Raw genomic sequence first — 22,296 nt, 5'->3', positions numbered from 1 at the left:
AATTTTTTTAGAAACTTTCAAAAAAAAAAAAGTATGAGAGAGAATTACTGCATTTGTTTAAAGTTCTGAAAGCTTTTTTTAGCTAAACAGTTCAAAGAGTGCATCTCACTAATCAGAGGAATATTTTTACGTCCCTGGGGTGGTCACACTGTTTTAATTGGAACTCAGGCTTCTTTGAAGTCCTTTCTAATCCTTCCTGAGCTGGGGGAGAGGGTTTGAAGGCAGCACTGTAAATCTGAAATTTCTTCATTTTATTTACATGTGTCTGGGGACGCATGTAATTCATTTTCCTGAAGTTAAGCTCGCTTGCTGGCTTGTGGACAGCAGAGTGAGGACTGTGCTTCATTAAGCGAGGAGGCCTGAGATGGATGCTAGGGGGTTACAGGTTGTGACCTCACGTGCTTATGGGGTTGGTAAAACTGGTACCTGAGCAGCAGGCTCTGAAGGGTGAAAACTCGGTGGGAAGCACTGGGAGATGATGCCATAGCTGAATGTGAGCTAGGCTCAGCAAAAAGCCAGGATTTAAACTTGTGTCTCAGGATTAAGTTGTTATTAGTATGGCACTCATCAAAATAGCGTTGCATACTGATGCATGGCTGCTTTACAGTTTAAGTAACCAAAGTTTTAGGGTACAACTCTTGTTTTCATTTGAAGGACATTTGAAGTTAACATGGGGTTAAATTTTCTTTTATTGGGATTGAATTAGAGATTTTTTTTTCAGGGGTGTCTTGAGTCAGATTGCTTAAAGTTTGTGTCTTAGATCTAAACTTTAGGCCTTTTTTGGTCTGTTTTGGAGAGTAGGAATCTACTTTTGTCCGAACTTATATTCTGTGTGTGATATGGCCGCCATGAATGGAGCCTTAGTGGTAGCTGATGCCTTTTATGCCATGTTTATACAAATAACTTGCAGCAATATGCTGCTGCTGACAACGCAAGCACCTTCCTTGGGCATTTTCTACTTCTTCCACCATTGATTCTTTTCATGATAAATATAGTAATTTATAAGCCATGTGTTTTCTGTTCTTCAGTAATGTTTTTTAACATCACAAGTTTGCTGAAACCAGGTTGTTTCACTCTCTGCTTCTGCCAGAGGTGAGGCATCTGCTATGAGAAGCTTTGAAATAATATTTGCTTGAGGTTTGGGTAGTTTTTAATTAATCGAAGCAATAGGTTTAACCTTAGTTTTCTGTCTAAAAGAATAACACTCCTGCTGAACATCTAAGCAGTATGTTCTTCATTGTTTCTAAAGCTGTCACCATAAATTCACCTGGCTGATATTATTGGATGATATTAAAAGAAAAAAAAAGTTAAAATAACTCTTACTGTGGTTTAAAGTTGCAGTTTAAAATGGTATTCCTGCTGTGAGACGGAAGAGGTATGTGATTCTAATCAGATGTAAATGAAAATAATATATGGGATGTCAAATCCCACTTGATATAAAATGGAGCTGAAAACACAGCCTAGGCTCTCACAAGGACTAGTAGGCAGTCATTAATAGCATCTCCTCTTCCTCAACGTGAGGGATTTTGTGTCACTGCTGGCTCATATTTGCAGCTGATAAGAGTCTGGGAAATACTGATCAATGAAGTTGTTGAAAACAATACAAGAACTTCTTATGTAAATTAGTATTCTGCAAGGATATTTCAGAGAAGTGTCAAAAGAAGACCGTCAATTTAGTGAAATCTGTTAAAGCAGTCAAATATACATTGTCAGTATCCAGTCCTAGGTACAGTATTTTACTCCTTTTGCTATCGGAGAGAAGCCCTGGCTATCTATAAAAATATCTTCCATATACATGGAAGTTATGTCAGAAGGGTATGTTTGATATGTGTATTTTTCCTTTCCTCCTTGAAAAGGAGCTCTGTTGCCTGTGATTTCTCAGCTGGTCGAAGTGTCTACAAATGCCTTGGAAATAACTTGGCATTCTAGAACTAGCCGAGATCCAACGGAAGTATGCGAGAACTTCTACCACAGTCTGTTTGCGTAGACGTTCCCATAAACATTCCTAATTTGAAGGCTAAGGAGTTAGTTTTCTGGCTGAGACCCTTCCATTGTAACCAGCCATCCCTACTGGCCCTCAGCGTGGTGAGGAGCAAGTTTCTGAACTAGCTTCTTTCCACTGACATGAAGCTTAGAAAGAGAGTTGTAATAAATGGAATTTCCAAATGATCAGACTTTATTTAGGCTGTCAGGACACTTTCCCAGCCTCATGTAATCCCAGCAGTTGGCTGGAATGTTCTTGGAGGCTTCTAATGATCCTCAATTGAATGTTATCTCTCTAAAAGATACTGCATCTCCATATTCAGAATTCATTTCCAATGAGCCTATCATCTTATTTCAGTCCATGTTTTTCAGATACTATTTTTTTGCATATGGCTACTTAAAATTATCTAAATATCTTGAAGATCTTAGGATGCCCATGTAGTTGGAAAAGAATATATTTTATTTATTCTAATTCTGTTCTTAGCTTGACAAGCTTCCCCTTGCCGTATGTTTTTGCACCCAGCAAACAGTTCATGCTATCCTCCATTATTCCAGTTCCATTGACAAACGGAAACTACAGGGAAAAAATACCTTACTCACAGCTTCCTAAATTATTTTGTGTATTTCATCACATTATTTTTGTTTTACCCATTTTTTTCTCAAATTAAGTTCATGATGGGTAAAAAAATTAAAATAGCTTTTGCTTCTGTACTAAAATAAACATTACTTTATTAAACGTATTTACAGTTTGTTTGAAATCTTAAGGGCAATAGGTACAAAATTATACGCTACAGAAATTACTTTTCAGCGTCATCATTAATATGTAATTACATTTAATAAATTAAATTGCAAATTGAGGAAAAACCATTTAATTGCAAAGATGATGCTGATATCTGCTGTAGTATGTGAGCAGCAACAGCCACATTTGAAAATCCTTTATGATCACTTTGAACTTGACTGCTTCTGTGCTACTGACAGTATATACCTAAACTGTGCTTTAGAAGTTTAATGTTTTTTTTCTTGCTGTTTGTCTAATCTGTGTTCGTTTTGGGGGAGAAAAGCAAAAATAACTGTTATCGACAGAAATAATCTTGAGAGTCTCAAGTAGTACAAGGCTATAATTGGCCTTGTGAATGAAACAGTAAAATACCTACAGACTGCCCCCTTTAATGTAGGGCTTTTGGGTTTTGTTTAATAAGAGGTTGTATAGTGAGGAGATGTGGTCAAACATAGAGGAGAGTGGGATGGAGAATAGAGCATTGGACAGCGCTGTCTGACTTGGAGAAGATGCTGCTGCTGGTTTGGGAATTCTTTGTTGACAGAGACCAGGGATTTTCCTCTCATCGTACCAAACAATGGTTTGAAAGAACTTCAAAGACACAGGCTCTTATGGATTAGTAAGTACAATAGGTTTGTTATGCTTCCCTGATAACCTACAAAAGGTAAAAGGGAAGACCTTAAGAACTGTTTGTTTTCTTATATTGGAAAAACATAGGATACAGAATATTTAATATCTTTGCAAATAAGCTCTATGTTTCTTGAGTTATTATTAAATGGCTTATTGTTGCCCTTATAAACTGCTTCATTTTATGCAACTGCATTTAAGCCTAATTAAAATTCTTTTGTGTTACAGCATGATTGAAATATGTGGACTATTGTCCCTTTTTTCCTTTGGGATAAGGCATAGCAATAGATGCTCCAAGGAGGAATTGATTTCATCTGTATCATAATACCAGAAAGATTGTTTTTTTGGTTTTGACTTAGGAGAGAGTTGAGAATAGGACATGACAAAGTATGCTCTGATTGCTTCAGAAGTGTCAGGCATAAGTAAGAGTTTGAGTCGATATAGTTCTTATTCATTATTTATGCTACAAATCATTAGCTTCTGTGCAAAAAAAAAAAACCAACAACTTCTAAAGAATGGCAGCTGAACAGAGTGGAGAGCAAAGCAAGTTTTGCTCCAGTCGTAGCAATTGGTCAGCTTTGTGCTGTGTGCTGGAACGCCAGAGCAGCTGAAGGACATCCCCATGGTTAGTACCAGTACAAACCGAACGCGTCTGGAGATAAGCTTGTCATTAGTAAGAGCTCAACAGAGTTTACTCTATTTGTCTAGTTAAGTCTGTCTTTCTCTTGTTACTTACGTACTTTCCTCTTAGGCAGTACATCTCTTTTCTATTTAACACGTAGGTTAGTTTTGACTCTCAGTGAAGTTTGGTCTTGACAGAAACCTGGGAGTAAGCATACAATTATTCCTCCACCCCCCTAAAAAACAATGACATGCTGGTGAATCTCTTCTAACAGAGCTAGCCTGTGACTTCTCACCCGTTTTTGAGAGCCAGGCTGACAGTCGTGTGTCTCACACTGGAGGCCCCCTGTAGCTTTACCCGGGTGGCTGCTGTTACCTGCCTTGCAGACTGCATCACTCACTGCAAGCTCAGCGAGAGCTTGAGGATATGTTTTGATGAGAAGACAGCAGAGCCGGTTAACAGCTTCTTGTTGAAAGGTGTAATTTCAGCAAGCTGATTCAGAACTTCAGCGGCAGAAAATGAACCAAGCAAAACCAGTGACTGCTGCTTCGGTGGTAGCAGGCAATTAGATTTACTCCGCTGCTCTCCCTGAATTGGAACCGGAGAAGAGAAGCCTCCAGTGATGATTTGTGTGAGCTGGGTCCCATTTGGAAAGGCAACACTCTCTGGATCTGCTGCATTCTAAGAAAAAAGGCAACTTCCCTTATGCCATAATGCTTTTTAATCAAACTCTAGAAAATTGCTTTTGTTTCACCACGACCTCTCTCAGACCTCTAAATTGCAGGCCGTGTGATTCAGTATGCAAGGACCCGGCTTCTGGATGAAGGAAAAAACAACAGCAAACTAGGGCTATCTTAACTCGCAAATCAACAGGTTTGATACTGCTACGTATAATATTCCTTCTCCCTGAGGCCTGTTAAAGCCCTTCACATGTAAGGCTACGTTCAATTATGCAACGTGTATGCTTACCAGCTTTCAGTGGTGTGTTCTGAGCTCGCTATTAGAGCAGCGGTAGGAATGAGAAAGAAGTCTGGAATGTTAAAATGACAGCCAAATGATAAGGTGCTTTTTTTTCCCCTCCCCCAAAAGTGAGATCGATTTTTATCTTTTTGAGCTCTTAAATGTATTTCTAAAGCAGAAATGAAACTTGAAGGATCAGTAGTTCTGATGCCATATCAATAACTTTGAGAGGAAAAAAAAACTTTTTAATTAAAACCCATGGAAGCATATTGACTGGAATCTAAGAGCATTTTCTCCCCTTTTTCCATTCAAGTTATGAGGTGATTAGATTAATTGCTAATTTCGCAGCTATTTCAAAAGAGACATCAATTAACTGTCTTTAGAATTGTCAAGACAGTTTAAAAACGCTCAATGCTGTTTTACAAATAAGTTTTTCTTACTAGTTCTTCTTATAAGTTGTTCAAATACAAAGTTTATTTTCTAAATGAAGGGAATTATTGCTTCCATTCACCCTTCAGATCTCCTCCGTTTGCTTTGTTTTTGAGATAAAATAATTAAGCATGCAATTTTGGGGGGAAACTATAAGGTATGCCGTAGTCTTTCTATTTTTTTGACAGCTCTTGGCACCTTAATTTGAATGCGTAAAGGCAAGTGATTGCTCTTCAACACATTTTAATCAAAGTGTTACAACACACTGTGTCCTAATTGCCTAGGAAATTTTGAAAATTCATTTATTTTTGTGAACAATATGTGTAGCAGATTCCTTACCATATGGTTTAGTATAATACAGTTTGCAATAGAAAGGGAGAATGTGGGCATTAAAAAATTAACAAATAGGTGTAACTGCCTGGGCTGGAGCTCGAGAGGGCTTTTTGGCTAAAGAAGTATTGTTGTGAAACTCAACTCTCAGAGCTGCCAGGTCTGGACACCAGCTCTTAGTGGCAGTGTTTCCCTTTGGTCTGACGAAGAGGAGCTCAGGTGTGCTACCAGTAAGGTGACAAACGTTTGAGGAGAGGGATGTGTTGTGAGCGAGTTATTCTTCTGATAGAAACTTTGAGTTAGTTTGACCAAATTATAAATTTAATTTGGACTTTGTGCTGCTGTGTTTTGGGAAGTCTGTATGTACTGATGTGATTACTGTTGTTTGCTGTACTTCCTTGAAAGTCAAGTCATCACAGGAACTGTGCTGCTTCTGGAATTTCTGGTGAAGGTTAAGAAATGAGCAGGAGTCCTGTAAATCGGAGATACAGGAGTTAAAGCAGCTGCAGAGCTCAAATATACAGCAAGGCTCTTTGGGGGACTCACTTCAAACATGCAGGAACAGACTGGTGGAGACTTTCCAACGCCTTTCTAATCACACGGAAATATTTAAAATAACTAAGATGTGTTTTCAGAATTCTTCTGTTGTTGTCATGTTATTGTTCTGTGTTTGTTCTTCAGATGCTGTTGTCGTCCTGCTGAAGGAGCAGCTGAAGTTGTTCTTTAAAAATTGAGAAGGTTCTTTTGGGGAAAGGAAACCTTCAAAATGTTACTGTGTTTTTTATGTATAATATAAAAGCACATAAGGAACAAAATCTAGATTCTGTACTTTTAGGAGAATATCTTTATTTAAAAAAAAAAAAAATTTGGATTGAAGATAAAGAAGCAGGTGTGCTCTCACTTTCTGTGCCTGATTCTCTTTAGTCACTTTTTAGCAAAGACTTCTGTCTCTAGTCTTTATCAGTTAATTGTGCTTGGGTGTAAAAGTTTATGGATCCATCTAAAATGTGGTGCCAAAAATCTGGGATGTTCCATTTTGGTTTAATATGACTTAGCTGAGAGACAAATCTGTGTGTCATTTCATACTGAATTAAAACTATATAGAGAATTGCTAATTCAAGAGACTTCTGAAAATAGGTATTCTGAGTAATTTAGTATGCATTATTAGTTCTGAAGCTCCAAACAAATTTAAGTTTTTTTTTTAAAAAAAGTGGAGAAGAACTTAGTCCCCTGAAAAGAGTTGTATGGGGGCTGATTTTTCTATTTAGTTTTACTTTTGTCTTGTACTTCCATAATTTAAATTTTATGTCAGATATCTAGCTATAATCAAATCTATTCCTTTGCTGTGAATTTTGAAGCACTTCATAGAAGCAATAAGAAGTTGACATTCTAATAAATTATAAATTAAAAAATAATCCAATTTTAACTTTTTTTAAACATTTTCATCTGAGTGGTGGTTTCATGTTACTTCAACAGCTCATTCTCAATGCGTAACTGTCAGAGTTGATAATGCAATGGTAATTGGTCCTTAACTAATACAGCTCAACAGAGCTTTATAGCAAGTGTCAATAAAATGCTGGTTGTGTGCATAAGAAAAAGTACTACACAAGCCATTTTCCATGTTAAAAATGAAAAAGTATGCCAGTGGGGGCTTGAGCATCCTTTAGTGAAGAAAAGTGACTTGGACAGATATCCCATTAAGTTAATTTTTCACTTCATTTGAACAGTTTCAGGTTTTTCTTGTTCTTAAATTGCTCTTTTTCAAATTATCTGCACTTCAAAGGAAGTCAAAGAGCTTTGCTAAACAGTAATTCTGTACCTCTACTGCCTTACTCTGCTGCTAAGCTTTGCTGGACTGATTTGAACATATAAGACCAAAAAAAACCCACAAAACACCCTTGTTTCCAGATTAGTCTTAAATGCTCACATTTGTTTGGTTTTTGATTTTGCTTAAATGTTATTGTCAAAGGAAATAGGATGTCAGGCTGGGATGGTGGGACAGAGGAAATGTGTTTTGGCTTCTGGGTAAGGAACTGAAGTCAGGGCTAAATCTATGTTCACTGTTTGCAAACCAATTTTGTCATTTGTTCATCGTGTTGCCTTTATAATCACGTAGCACAATGTTCAGGCTGCTCCTGAATCTTGCCATTAAGCGTGTGTGTAGTTTTGTACCCAGGGTTTTGCATGGTTGATGCAAAGTGGGTTTGCAGCTTTCCCAAAGGGGGTCCTGGATATCTTTATGTGAGGATAAAGTTTCGAACTGCCCCCTAATAGTGGCCCTAATAGTGGTGCTGGTAAGCTGTATTGTCAGATTCTCTTAAAGCTGACTTCTTGACTTTTTAATACTAATTAAGGTACCAACTGGTTGATAGGGAATGGCTGGAGGTTTAACAAAAATCATGCTCAGCTAGCCCATCAGACAGACTCTTGAGGCCAGAGCATGTTAAGTGTATGTTGGGATGCTGACAAATTTCGCTCTTAGTGTGTCATTGTGTTCAGAAACTTGTGAAATGAGAGGGCTGTTTACAGCACTGAGGGCTGGATGGTATTTGGGAGTTTGACCAATTCTCTTCAAATGGAAAGCTCATCTGATTTAATTTGTGCATGCAGTGTCATTCCTGTGCTTGGAACTGGGTAAATTTGGCTTTTGCCAAACTGTGTGCGATCAGGATGGGAAGGGGACCTCAGAAACAGGTTTTGAAACCCCTCAGTGAAGGTGTTTGGTAACAGAATGCATGCAAGGGATGTCTCTGTGCCTCGTCATGTCACATGGTTTAGTTTTACAAAAAGTTAATTCTTTAGAGGGGATTAATGCCCATTGTCTTTGTTTTCTGTTATATCCGTGCCACTCCACTTAAAAAAAATAAAAATAAAAATATCTAATGCCAGTAAAACATCCTCCAGAAATAAGCACAAACCTAACGCTGCCAGTTGCTGAAACTGAGATTGGAAGCTGATTGTTGATTTGAATTGCCTAACAGCTGAGGATGATTTTTTTATTGGAAATCTGTCAGTAGCTACCATTACTAGAAATCTGTGGTTTTTATAATACTATCTCATTTTACTACTGGATTAATTTCAGTTCTCTGTCTGAGTCCTAATACATTATGGTACGAATTTCTGAGAACATGAGAATAATATCGAGGCAAATATACTGTTCTGGCCATTTGCAAATTTGTGCAGGGACCAAACATTTGTGGTGGGGGAAAGCATTCAACATGGCAAAAAAGAGATGCCTGATATTATCCTTGTGATAAATCTGCTATATTTGGGTGAATTTTTAGATGCTTAGAATTGTATTTTTCAGAGCCGTGTTGATTTGGCATTAAACTCTCCAAAGATTGTCCATATTGAAATCAGTGTGTCTGCTTACAGCTTCTTTGTGCCAAACAGACTAAGCATGCCCAGTTCCTTCTGTCTGGTTGGTGTTTTGTTTGTATTTTTTTTTAAGCTTCTGGTGACTAGCAGGTGGAAGAGGCTGAAGTGGAAAGGGAAATACAACCCTTTTTTTTTTTTTTCTTATCAGCACTAAGTTGCCTTTATCCTTTCCTCATCTCTAGATTTTCTGGTTAGAAATTAGGGTCAAAAGAGAACATCTGCTTCCTTAATTCATGCAAAAAAATAAATCTGAGTCAGAGGTCTTCTTGCAGATAGAAGCTAATGAACCTATGCTGAAATCAGATCGTAGCTTTATAGGCCCTTCTTGTAAGTTTTTTTAGCCGTTATTCTTTTTTTTTTTTTTCCTGCAGACATTGTGGAACAAGCAAAACCAACTGTCTTCCACTTCCTGGCATATGCTATCATTTAGTTCTCCATTTATGTGCCAGTAGAAAGAACCCAAGTCTTCTAACTTCAAAAACAAAGTTAGTGTTAGATTGAGCCCTTAGGAGCTGAGATTCCAATAAACTGATGGGTTTTGCTTGCACGTGGGCTGTGTGGAGCTGTGGCTTGCATCGTACTTGGCCCTGTAGTCAGTGCTCACGTGGAGGACCCGGAGGTCAGCACGCTGGGAAACGTGTGGGAACCCTGCTTTGTGAACACATTCTTACGTATGTTTAAGAGAAAATGTGTATGCATTCAGGTGGTAAGCTCTCTGCTCATCTGGTATGAGTGTTTACGCAGACTTTTTGCTTTGCAGATTTTTTTTGGTCTTGCTGACTATGGCTTTAGAGTTGGTTTGTGGGTTGAAGTGAACAGTTGTGAGGTGGACAATGATTACAGCGTACAGCAATGGCTTTAATTAAGCAGGCTTCTAAGTATTCTGGAGAGGATGCAACCCTGTGTTGTTCTAAGGGATCGGAGCAGCTTTGGACTGGTGCAATTGCTTTTTTTTTTTTTGTTTTATGATCATATATGGAACGTGGTCTTTCAACAAGTATTTTTGTTAAAAGTTTCTATTTTGTTTTAATTGTGTAGGACACCTGATGATCTCTCAAGGCAAATTGTGGCCCTGCAGCAAAGGGAGCTTGTGCTGAAAGAGCAGAACTCTACCATCACAAACAGGTAAGTGGTATCAGTGGATGTTGGGTAGCAGGACACTGCCACATTGAAGCATGTGGAAAGAAAACAGGGACTGCAGCCTATGGATTGTCTCTGGAATCTCTGGCTGTCTGGATTTCCCTGCTGTTCCTAAGAGCTTTCTGTGCTATCATTCTTTCCCACGTTGATTGAGAGTTTTCTGCTTACTTAAATCCTTGCAGGAAGCAAAAGATGAACTGTGGGAGGATGTGGTGAGGAGTTTATCCAGCTTTACTTTATGAGCTGAAGGGTTTGTAAGGAGAAGTAAGAAGCTTTCTCAGACCACCACATCTGGAAAGAGAACGTCACAGCAAAATGCGCAAATGAGCTTAGGGTGGGAAGGGAGTAAGAGCCCTGAGGACTGTGATCTGACTAGTCAGAGGACTGGTTTGTGTAGATGGGGTGGATAACCATGGAAAACCGTGTTTATAGTTTTGGTGGCAAAGCACTGCGAGACTGTGGGAGGAGCAGTTGGTTTATAGAGTGGGAATATGTGTGGGAAACTGGAGGGTGTCTAAGCCCTTGCCCTGGTGTGCAAGTGAGTATCTCCTAGGGGAAACGAATTTGTCTGCCAGAGCTTTACTTTCCAGACTGTATTGGTTATACAGAGCATTTCTTAACACGCTTCCTTAGTGTGCCAGAAAGCACACTGGGATGCTTCTCATCCTCGGTGCACGTATTCTTGCTTTCCACAGTTTTATTTCCTCGCGTTAGGAACCTGCTGGCTGTTCCTGTTTAAAAACAATACCTCTGCCTTTCAAAAAGGTTCTTGGGCTGTTTCCATTGCCAAGGTGTTAGCTGCCTTGTCTAAGCAACAGAAGTGTGGAGAATTTCCACCTTCTCTGTAAATGTGTTGAATGTAAAGCATTCAAACACTGTGTAATTGAGCACTGGACAAGTGCTTTTATTTGTCTTGGGCTGCATTTGCTAATGTGTCTCCTGAGGTATGTGGTGGATTTTAGCTCAAGAGATGATCACATTATGGACTCCGCCTTACTAATGATGGGCAGAATTCAAGCTGGGTGTTAAAAGCTTTGTGTGTGCTGCTGCTATTAACGGGGGTGTTTAGTCAGTTGTAAAATCGTTAGCCAAGTATAAGCTCCCCTGAGTGCAGCCAGCCGGATTGTTTTGTGGCTTCTGCTAAGAAGTTTAAGGGGGGAAAAAAAACCTACCATTTTTTTAAAAGGCATTTCATATATTAAAAAATATACCAAGCAACCCCCCTCAAACTCTTAAATGATCAAATAAAAGAATTGTGTTAATATTTGAGCTACAGATCTCCCTCCCTCCCCCCGCAGTTGTCTTCTCCCAGCCTGTCAGAGAAATGCTTTTTCTAAATTTATTAATGGCCAAAGGGAATCATCTGTTGAAAAAGCAGCCTTTTGGTAGTGCCTGTTCATGCTGGATGTAATTGTGCCAATTTAGTTTAAAAATAAAAACATGATTAAGATTACTTTTTGATTTCAAGTGAAATGGGCTGTAAAGCTGCTTAAATTAAAATTCTAACGTTTTCTTGATGAAACACTGTGTGTGTCATTTCCAAAAGTGATAATTTCAGCTTTCTTCTGTCACATACCTTATTCTGTCTTAAAAATGTAGGCAATAAGATACTTTTTTTTTTTCTTAAAACCTTTCATTACAGATGATTTGAAAGTTCCCAGGAGAAGGTCTTGAGTCTTTGGAAATAAAACCTTGTTAAAGAAGCAAATCTAATTTTCTGTTTTCCCTTGAATGACATCCAGATTCAGCTGATGGTCTTCTTTTATTTGTTTAATTGTGTTCAGAATGGTCTGGGTATTACAGTAACTTAGTGTGTGATCGTAACTCCCTCTAGTGATTGAGCCCAGCAGTTATTCGCCTTTCTATTGTCTTCTCAGCTACAGCTTCTTTAGCCCTTAGTTCAAATCTGTTACATCTTCAGTCCTGATGGTGCTACGTGTGCCTTTATAAATAGCTGCTGGTTATGTGTGTTAAAGAGCTGTGTGCAGGACCAAGGCAAATAAACTTTGCTTATCCTAATAAGCTTTATTTTTTTCCATTAAAATTAATGGCTTGGTAGCTACTTGAGGAAATATTATCAGAAGCTGGCATCTGAGTTTATTTTTTGGCAATGAAGTGTGAATCACAGTTCTAGGTTGCTGCAGTGCAAAATTCAGTGTTTACTAGAAAATATTTGAGTGTGATGTTAAAGACAGTTAAGTGACTGTTCAGTCTGCCTTTGCTGCTCCCCTTCGAGCACTAGCACAGGGCAGGGATGAGGTTTCCAAGGCTTTATTAGTCAGCAGCCTCGCTTGCTCGTCATATAACCCTCTTCCCAAATGGCTGGTATTGAGACTGCGTGCACTGAATTTACTTCTGGTCATCAACAAGCTTTTAAACACAAGTGGAAGAGGACCTGGGAGGGTTTTTTGCAAGCTGGGTATTCTTTTGTCTTTCCACTGCAGTCGCCTTACTTCATTTTTATTCCCCATTCTGGTACCTTGCCTGCATTGTTTGGCGGCTGCGGTAGGTGTTTGCCAGCTTCTATTCACATCACAGCCTGATGAGCAGTCCTCATTTCTGTCTGGTGAGAGGAGATGCTTGGTGGTGAGGCTGGAGTTCATGGCTAATGTAGCCAAACATGGGCAGGACTTGACTTCAGAAAACAAGCCAGACGTGCAAAAGATGGCACAAGGGACCGGTTTGCTTGATAAGCTCCCCTCCATTGCTCCAGAACTAGAGACAGATATGTCACTCAGCTGCTTCGCAGCATACTTCAGGTGGTCTAGAGTGGAAGGTTATGGCATGCAGTCACACTGCTAGCAATGTTTTCCAAATGGCACATGGCTTCACTAAACAGGCTAAATTTATTTTGTCTCGTACTTCCAGTCTTGAGCTGCTTTCCTGTTGCTGCTATATACTATGTAGTGCCAGTTTCTGTTATTAAAAAAGCAGTAGAAGGCAATCACACCCCAAAAAGGCTTCATCATGACAAGTCAGCCTTTGTGTTGATATCTGTTTGTGTAACCTGTGCAATTGCCAGCGTCTCAAGGCCTCCTGGAGATCAAATGATGGTGCCTACCATATTTGCTATGTTACTCAGACTGGATGCTTTCAGACAGTGCCACAGGACTGAATTTCCTGAACAATGAGTTTAAATCAATTTATTTTAACAGTGAGTGCTTCATGCTTGAGTTGTGTAGAACCCCTTGGAGCATGCTGCTTTTTGCATAGGGAGGAAAACCTTCCGTGGGGAAGGAGGAGAGAGAGGGTCGCCCTTTCACTGAAGATGTAAATAGCAGCAACTCACCTTCCTCTTCACAACTTCACTATTGCTGAGTAATGTCACTGAAAGTGCCATTAATAAAGTGGGATGGACCCTCACTGCTGTTTTGGAGTGTACTGCTGCAAGTCGTGTAAATAGAGTAAATTACACTTTTAGCAGTAACAGCGGGAAGTGTCCTAAAGCTCTCTAGAACACGGGTAACAATCCACAGGCTTAAAGGCTCAAGAGGAGATTGCTTTGTGCCACTTTGGTAGCATGAGGCATACCTACTCTTCTGCTCAGAAGAAGGTAAGGAAGGAAAGGTGTTTAAATAATGGGTCAGTTTAACCATGTAAATCACTGGTTTCAGCACATTTTTCCCCCAGAGTGTAAACGTTACAGGCATTGAAATATTTTTTCAGGAAGAGACCAGTAGTTGTAGCTTGTAATATGAAGTGTTGGCCAGGAGGTTTATAAGTGTTTGTCTTACAAAAAAAAGGATGTGGTAGTTGCACAATTTTTTTCTGAAGTGGGAAAACTTGCATATTTATCTATCCTATCTCAGTATGTGTGTCTGTGGAAAGACTTCTGAAAATGATCATGGCAAAGCATTCTAGAATTTGAAATGTAGTGAAATTGAAATGTAGTGAAAACTTACTTCTCCTCAGTGTTGTCCTCTGAAGTAGCTAACCATGAAGGAGTGACACCGCTTACAGCTGGATCTTTGATTCAACTCCGAAAGGCAGGCTATGAAAATGTGCTCTTTGGCTAAAGGTCCTTCCCAAAGTGATAATTTCTTTTTTGCTTTCGTTCTTGTTGTTCATGGGAAATACTGATGTTGGGCTGTTAAGGTATCTTGTGGAAGTCAAACACAAGGAAATGTGAAGTTAGTACCTCAAACAGAATAAAGGATACCTGAAGGAAGAGAGAGAAGCAATAAATCTTTGATCCTAATGTTGGGATCTTACAGCTGATAGTTCATTCCTGTCACCTAGCATCAGAAAGCCAGCCTAAGTTTTGACATACAGTTTTGTATGTGAAAAGGGATAGTTAGAATGTGTTTGAAAGGAATTTTCCTCCTCCAAGTGCTCACAGATTTCTCTTAAGAGATGTGACTGTTTACACCTTTATTCATATAAATAGCATAAAGCTGACTTACCCAAACAACCTACTGTGTGTATTATCACTTACAAATGAAATAAAAACCTGAACCATTGAAGGCTGCGGAACATAGATTGCAAACTGAACAGAAAATGTTTCTGAGTGAGGCAGCAAGGATTTTTTCCAAGAAAAAAACACACACACAATGAATGAGTAATAATAAGAATGGAGCCATCCATCTCTGTAAGTGCTGTTAGCTCAGAAGTGTTGTAAATCCATTGCCCATCTTCTTTTCCTTGGGTGTCCCAAGAAGCGTCAGTCACAAATATAAATAGAGCCTGTCAGACTTCCTCCTGTAATCTTCTGGAAAGTTGGACAGAAGTTTAATTACAGTGAAATGTCTTTTATCTGGCAGAGAGAGAAGTGCTGTTTTTTTGATATGCTTTATGAGTTATTTTGTGATCAAAAGAAGCACTTAATGTCTCATAGAGGACAAGGTAGAGATTTTTTTCTCTCTTATGCAACTATATGGCACATTGCACCCTAATTTATCTGTGGAAGTGTATGTGTACCTAATACCAGACAAATGTTTATTCATAGTGCTTTGGGGCAATATTAACTGCTGGCAGGTTCTGCATTCGTTTATAGAGTAATATTATAAAGAAATGACTAGTAGGTATTGCCTTTTCTTTCCTTCAGAATTGTTCTGTCTTGCATTTTTATACCAGAAAGTAGTTGGTAGTGTCCCATTAAGTGACCCATGTACTCTTTCCAAATAAACGTATTCAAACAGTAAGCTTCCAGGCAACATCTGGTTATTCATAATGATAATTCAGTAGATATAAAGCTTTTTTGATTTTTCTTCCATCGTACAATAGTTAGTTCCTAGTAGAAAATAGGAAGACAAAAAATAATTTAGTCAAGACATTGACTTTTGCTTCCAATTCTAAAAACATGGGATTTTGCCCAGACCTTTGCTTTTCATGGTTGTGCCATTTTTAGCCTGATTTCCTGAGGAAGTGAGGCTTATTACTGCGCTTTGTATGTGTATGTAGATGAGATTGTCTGTGCCTACCCTACACTTTTGAACTTGCTAGTTGTCTTCTGTCATGTTTGGCAGATGGTACAGGTCTCAAAAAAAATAAATTCCAGCAAGTTCAATGAAAACAGGTATCCAGCTACAACTGAGACATCTTTGTGCAATGTGAGGTCATCCCCTGTTGGGTATCAGAGCCCTGCAAGCAAAAGACTCTATTAAATATCACATTGACAGAAGGGCTCCTGTCTGAGATTGTGTGTCCTTAGCTCCTGCTCACTCAGCCTTGAGACTGACCGTGAGCGAGCACTGTTCTCATGCCACAGCAGCAACACCACCTGCAATTTCTGCTATACCAAATTCTCCAGAGGTTTGTGGCCTTTTGTAGTACAGGTCTGGATATTGTTTTCATGCTGTTGGTATGGAAAATGGAAGCATATTGGGGTCAGTATTCACCATTGGAGAGAGAAGTCCCCAGGAAAGCAGGCAGCTTTAGTTCTGGAACTCTTCATAGAAGAGTCTCTTGTTCTGCGGAAAAGGAAGTATATAGAGAAAGCCTAAAGAACAGACTCCAGGGGACAGATATGGCTATAATTCTACCATGCTTTCAGCCTGGAGCTCTGTGGAGACTGTTATCTTCCCTTATATTTGACTATACTTCCTGGAGACCAGAAAGTTCAAGGAAGACCAGTGGAATGCCTCTGTTCAGTGCTCTGATCACTCTTACAAATTGCAGAAGCTATTTACCTGTGTTCCTGTGCTTTCGTTTTCTTGTTTTCTCTTGCTCCAGGGTTGTAATTGACCCTTTGTGTTTATACTAGCATCCCTGTTGTTTGTGTATCTTTTTATTACTAGAATGAATGGCAACTTTTACTTGCTAGTGCTCCTGTGGAGATGCCGATTAAACGTTCCCTTGGGTGTTCAGGTAACAGTATATATTATCTGACCAGAGAAATGTGTAAAACGTAAACCGTTAATTTGATAGAAAGCATAGACTGTTGTTGATGGTATGTTGTATAGCAGATAGTCCATGTTTCAACACTGAGCTGCATTGTAAAAGTTTGTGAAGGAGCCTGCCTATAATTTCTTTTATGTGAGGCACACCTATGCTATAAATCACTTACGTGAGAGTAAAATTCCTAAAATCCTAGCTGAAATAAACGTACGTTAATACCAGTTTACATTTCTCAGAAACTATGGATATTTAGAATTATTGAAGCAATTTGAAGTCAAGACTTACTATACATCTTCATTATTTGTATTCTTTTTAGCAGAGAGGTGCTATGATCAAACTAACGATTTACATGAGGCTGATGGGGCAGAGGATGAATACCCCACATCCGTGTTATGTTTGTGATGCAAGCACAAAGGGAGAAATTATAATCTCAGCTATGCAGTAGGCAGCATTACAAAAGTACTCTACTTTGAAGCCAGTAGTACTGCTTGAAGTCTTCAATTCATCCTGTCACCATGCTTTGTACAGAGCTTTGGGAACTGCAGTACTTTAAAATTCTAGTGCTCAGGGATTTGTCTTTTCTGACTCATTGCAAAGGCAATAAGGTCTTGAAAAATTTGTGAGTTGGAAAAGAGGAAGGCCCTTCAGTTTGCCAGTCTCTTCAAAATCAGTCTTGAAGTCAGAAGTCCTGTGGACACAGTAGACAGATATGGCCTGAGAAGTCTAAATTTAGTTTCTGGAGAAGATTTGCTTGCTTGGGTTCTGTTGGGTAGTTTAATTACAGTGACCTGAGTTTCTCATATTCTCACATTCAGATCCAGAAGAACATGTGAACAAAAACAAACTTATCTCTGCTCCTTATGGCCTGTCTAGTCTGTACCCCTTAATTTTTTTAAGGTAACTGAAATACATTAATTCCTATCTATCTGTACCTGTTAAGATTTTATTCATTTTTTTCTCTCCTAAAAGCACATCATGTGCATTATTATTTCTTTCCATATAGTATTTTGAAATCATAGTACCTGTCCATTTGTGTTTTTTGGCAAGTTACCAACAAACAAGATTGTGAGTAACAGTTTTTTTTTCTGTCAATTTTTGTTGCTACAACTGCATTATAGCTTTCTTGAGTAGTCAAGCCAGAGAGGGATTGGTGGCAGAATGCAGAATGAATTTTCTGATGTACCTGAATATCCCCTGTTGCTGTAAAAACAGGGGTATCAAAGACTGGATTTTTTAAAAAGTATTTTAGGACATTGTTTATTTTAAACAGATTGATAGCTCTCCAATGCTTTGGGGAGAGTAGGTAATAGCCAGAATACACTGAGGTATTTTACAAGGGTAAATGTGAATTCCCTAGGTTTCTGTAGCTGCTGTGAAGTAGGGTCTGTTCAAATACTATACAAAATAATGTTAAGTCTAAAAATACTGTCTTGGCTGGGATGTCTCAATCAGTTGATTGTATCTGCATGTAAACTTTGTTCAGCTCTGCAGCTAATTGCTTGTTTAACAATTTCTCTTCCGGACCATGTCAGCTCTACTGCATGACTTCTTCAGACTGCTATTATTGATATTTTCATTATGTGTTTTCATTTTAATATTCTGTATGCTTGTATGGATATGCCAATGTGTGGACCATGGTGCGATATGGTAAATGGAGGAAATGCTGCTGGTGGGGGGAGGGCATTTTAGTTATGAATATTTTTCCTAATATGCAAGTTTTATCATTTGTACAAAAGACATGAAGCTTGAAGAGTTTAATCAAAAAAAAAAAAAGCTGCCTTGTCTTTTTTAGCTGTGTAAGGCAAAAAAAAAGCACCCAAAAACTTGTCATAAATTAGTCAAACCCACCACCACCAAAAAGCAGCTTTCTTTTGCAGCTCTGAAAGTTAAATGACTAATGTGCATAATTTATTTGAGCATCTGTGCTAAAAACTTGCATACCAAGTTTTAGTTCAATGTGATCAACAATGGCGAAAATTAGGATTTATCATGGAAATGCTGACGGATGTGAACATGTGTAGGCTAAACCGGTGCCTGACAAACCTTCTTATTGTGGGATGCTAATGGTGAAACACATTTTTTTTTTTTCTGCTGTAATTGCATTTCAACCCCCCCCCCACCCCCACCCCCCGTCTGCTTAATTTTCTCCTTTTCAGATTCGGTGGGTTTAGTTGCACTTCCTATTCGGATGCTTGTATTTTTCTGGAGTCTGCATAAAACCTCCCGAGTTGGCCTGTGGTGTTCGGAAGGGGAAGGCTCCCTCAGCAACACGGGCGAGGCATGGCCGCCTGCACTGAGGGGCTGCCGACACAAGATGGCGCCGGCAGCCTTGGCAGCTGCATCCCCCCCCCCCCCCCCTCCTTGGACAGCCAGGCTGCTGTCACCGGGATTATAAATTCTGGAGCCAATTAGCTTAAAAAATGTTACAAGTGAAAGGAAAGAAACGACAAGCTGCAGGATGTCTTGATGTGAATGTGCCCGTTTCCAAAACTCTGCCTCTGAAGAGTGCAGATGCCGCCTGTTACTACGGCACTGCTGCAGCTTTCGTCGAAGCCTCGGATGCTTTTGAGGCATCTGGATAAGGAAGGAGTAGTTGGGTTGGTGGAACTGAGCACAGGGAAATGAAGAAAGGCCTTCGTAGGAAACTATGCTGATGACATAAGGCCTGCTGCTAAGCACCAGAGAGATCCTGACAGGGTGGTGGAGCCTCCATAGTGTCTCTTTGTTTCCCCATCCTTGTCCACAGGCTGTCGTGTTGAAGCAAATAAATTTCGTGTGGGTTTTGTTTTGTGACTCCAAAAGTCAGGCGGGTTGCTTTGCTATTGCATGGGCAGCACAGAGGAGGAACGTTTCTCTCAGTTCATCAATTCCTCTCCCTCTGTCTCAGTGTCATAGTCAGGCTGTTCTCCGGCAACAGCAGTGCTGCCATGCTCTGGTGTTGGAAGAAATCCTGACAGCTCCTTGGTGCAGGCATGGTTTGGCAGGAACCCGTTGCTCCTTACGAAGGAGTTGGGGTAGAGTTGGAAAGAAAGGTCATTTTATCCAGGCCCATGTGACAATCTCATGTTCTGTAATTTCAGTGTTTTATTTGTTCTCTACCTGCTTCTCCCTCTAATTCATTCAGAAACTTACTGTTTCTTGTTCTTTTCCTTTCTTTCTAAATTTGTCTATAGGTATAAGGGGGAAAAAAAGGCTTTATAAAGCAGTCAGTGCAGTCTCTGGGAGGAAGGAAAAAAAACCACAAGGATAAGCAGAGACTCCTAGTGTCCCTGACCATGATGGAACCCATGTTTCATCCCACGTGCCTTCTCTGTTTTTAACCAAAGGTTGGCATCTGGTTCAGTTATTTTGTTGGTGGTGACTCGGTGTTTTTTTCACTTTGGCCATACCAGAAAAATGGTCAGAGGATCTGCCATTTAGAGGCTGGGTGGTTGGTCAGAAGTCTTAGACATAGTGCTTTGAAAGAGTTCAGAATGGTGTTCTAGCAAGATGTAATTTCCTTTGTCATATTTTATGTATGTACTGTTTTTTACATATTTTCAATATTTAAAACAACATTCACATATTCATAAGTTTTAAAATATGTTCTCACTGTTAAGATGTGGAAATTAGTTTAAAACAAAACAAAAACAACAAAACCCCCAACTTTTCTTTTATCCAAGCAATAGAAATCAAATTCTTATGAGTGAAATAACCACTGAAGAGGCTTTCTGTTTCTCAGCCAGAAAAAGCTTTTGAAATATTTATGGAAATAAACCAAAATGTGTCCCTTTCTGGCTGTACAAATAAGGGATTATCAGATCTAGCCTATGGCAGTTGCACTGCAGAGAGTCCAAAGTATATAATACCAATAAAAGAGTGTATGTTTAAAAAAAAAAAGCCTTGTTCTTTTTGCTCTTAAACGAGACTCTACTGACAAAATACTGCATATCCATGTATTATGCTAATGAAAAAAATAATTCCTATTTTCTTGCACCTTGCAATGGAGGTAAAAATTGTCACCAAGGCAATGCACTAATTGATTTTTGGAAACCAAATGTATCATTTATGGTGATGCATCTTTATCTACTAAAAGAGCCAGACTGCAGTCACTTTCTCTTGTAGCTGGAGCACAGAGCAGTGCTGTTTGCATCCCCTTTAGCAGAAAGAATCTCAGTCCTGTGACATCAAGGATATAATTGCAACACAGGTTATCTGGCTGCATCACCCTCCCAATTTATTGAGTGAACTTGCTCATCTGGGTCTTATGCCTTGGTTTTTCATTCTGTGAGTCTTGTACTGGTGTCAGAATTGGAGCTGGTTGAAGGCAGAGTGCATTTTGATCATTCAGAGAAGAATCAGCAAAGCAAAGTTTGTAGGGAGAAGTAATACCTTTTATTAGACCAACTGATAGGATTAGAAGAAAGACATGTTTTTGGGCCCACAGCCAATACTCAGATCTGAGGTAGAAGCAGAAGCCTTCAAGCTAAATACATGTTGAGAACAATTGCTCTGAGTTTGACTTGATTAATCAATTAGACAATTTGAGAGAGAAGGTAGTGGGCACGTGTAGAACTGGGGGGATGTCTGAAGAGATGAAAAGGCTGTTAGTATCTGTGAGAAACACCCTGAATTGTTCTGATATATGACCAGAGTTTGGGTACTTTTTGGATACCTTAAGAACACAAATGATTAATAGTATGAACTTCTTCCATATTAGAAACAGATTACATTAGAAGCAGATACGGTGTGGGTCATGTTTTTGCTGGAGGCGTATACCAATAAGTACTGCGATTCATTGACTCAGCACTAATATGCCAGACTTGCAATTAAGGGGCTAGAACTTCAATTTTATATTAACCAAAAATACTATTTTGTATACTGTCAATAAAATCATTTTATCGTATTGTTTGACTTATCTCCTCTGGGCAGTCAGCTGCAGCAGCAAGTCTGAACCTGCCGTTACAATGACTGTTGAATGAGTTTTGCTTCATTTGTTGAAGCGTGTTTAGGATAAAGTATGTTTTCTGAGATGTGGCATTTCTGCTTCTGGTGCTTGTGAGTACTGCGGGCTCTGCTGATGCTGGAAAAGGCCAGCTATTGATACCTGGTGGTGCGGGGTGTTGGTGCTTGTGGCTAAAATCTGCTTTCAGTTTTGAATAACCACTTGGACTTAACAGGACAGGATACAGTGTCTTGTTTCTTCTATTAAATAGGACACAGTTTACAGGGAAAAAGATGTGCACCTGCTGGTGTGTTACCCGGTATCATTATGTAGTACAGTGCGCAGCTATGGGTGGGGTGGCTCTAACTTGCCTATTTGATAGTAACATTATGTGTTGTGATAGTACATCATACATGAATGAGAGATTAGGTAAGGTAGGATGAAACAGAGAGCAATCTGAAAATCATGTTCCAACTCAGTCTCCTACAGGAAAGGGGTGGAGTGTGAAGTGAAGAGAGAAGGTATGTCATTACTGCAAACCAGCTGCAGCTGGGCAAAACAATATACGAGAGATGAGTAAATCATCAATATTTCAGATCGCTACTTGTATAAAGAAATTTTAGAAAGCAAGAAGGAAAACCTGAGGAAACAATGCAGAGGAGCAAGTCTCTGTTAATGTCCCTTGAGTCCCTAGTAGGCAGGAGAAAAGGTTGTTTGAATTTTAAATGGATTTAAATTTCTTTTGATTTTTTAGTCCTTGACTGCTCTGTGTGTGTTGTCCCTGGAAAG

General features: G+C 39.3%; 1 protein-coding gene across 5 annotated transcripts in view; it reads left to right on the top strand.

Moving 5' to 3' along the window:
* The window catches only part of MAD1L1 (mitotic arrest deficient 1 like 1), a 353,278-nt gene that overhangs the window by 28,278 nt on the left and 302,704 nt on the right, over positions 1-22,296 (top strand). For 4 of the 5 annotated variants that reach the window (XM_080556172.1, XM_080556169.1, XM_080556170.1 and 1 more), the window contains exon 10: positions 10,146-10,232. The exons of the other annotated variant lie outside the window; for it this stretch is intronic. In XM_080556172.1, coding sequence (XP_080412298.1) covers positions 10,146-10,232 — 87 coding nt within the window. The remainder of the gene's footprint in view (positions 1-10,145; positions 10,233-22,296) is intronic. 5 annotated transcript variants of the gene reach the window in all.

The sequence above is a fragment of the Anser brachyrhynchus genome, assembly GCF_964034855.1.
Source record: "Anser brachyrhynchus genome assembly, chromosome: 15".
Taxonomy (NCBI): Eukaryota; Metazoa; Chordata; class Aves; order Anseriformes; family Anatidae; genus Anser; species Anser brachyrhynchus.
Note: the sequence above shows the minus strand (reverse complement) of the source record. Positions and strands in the feature narration are given on the sequence as shown.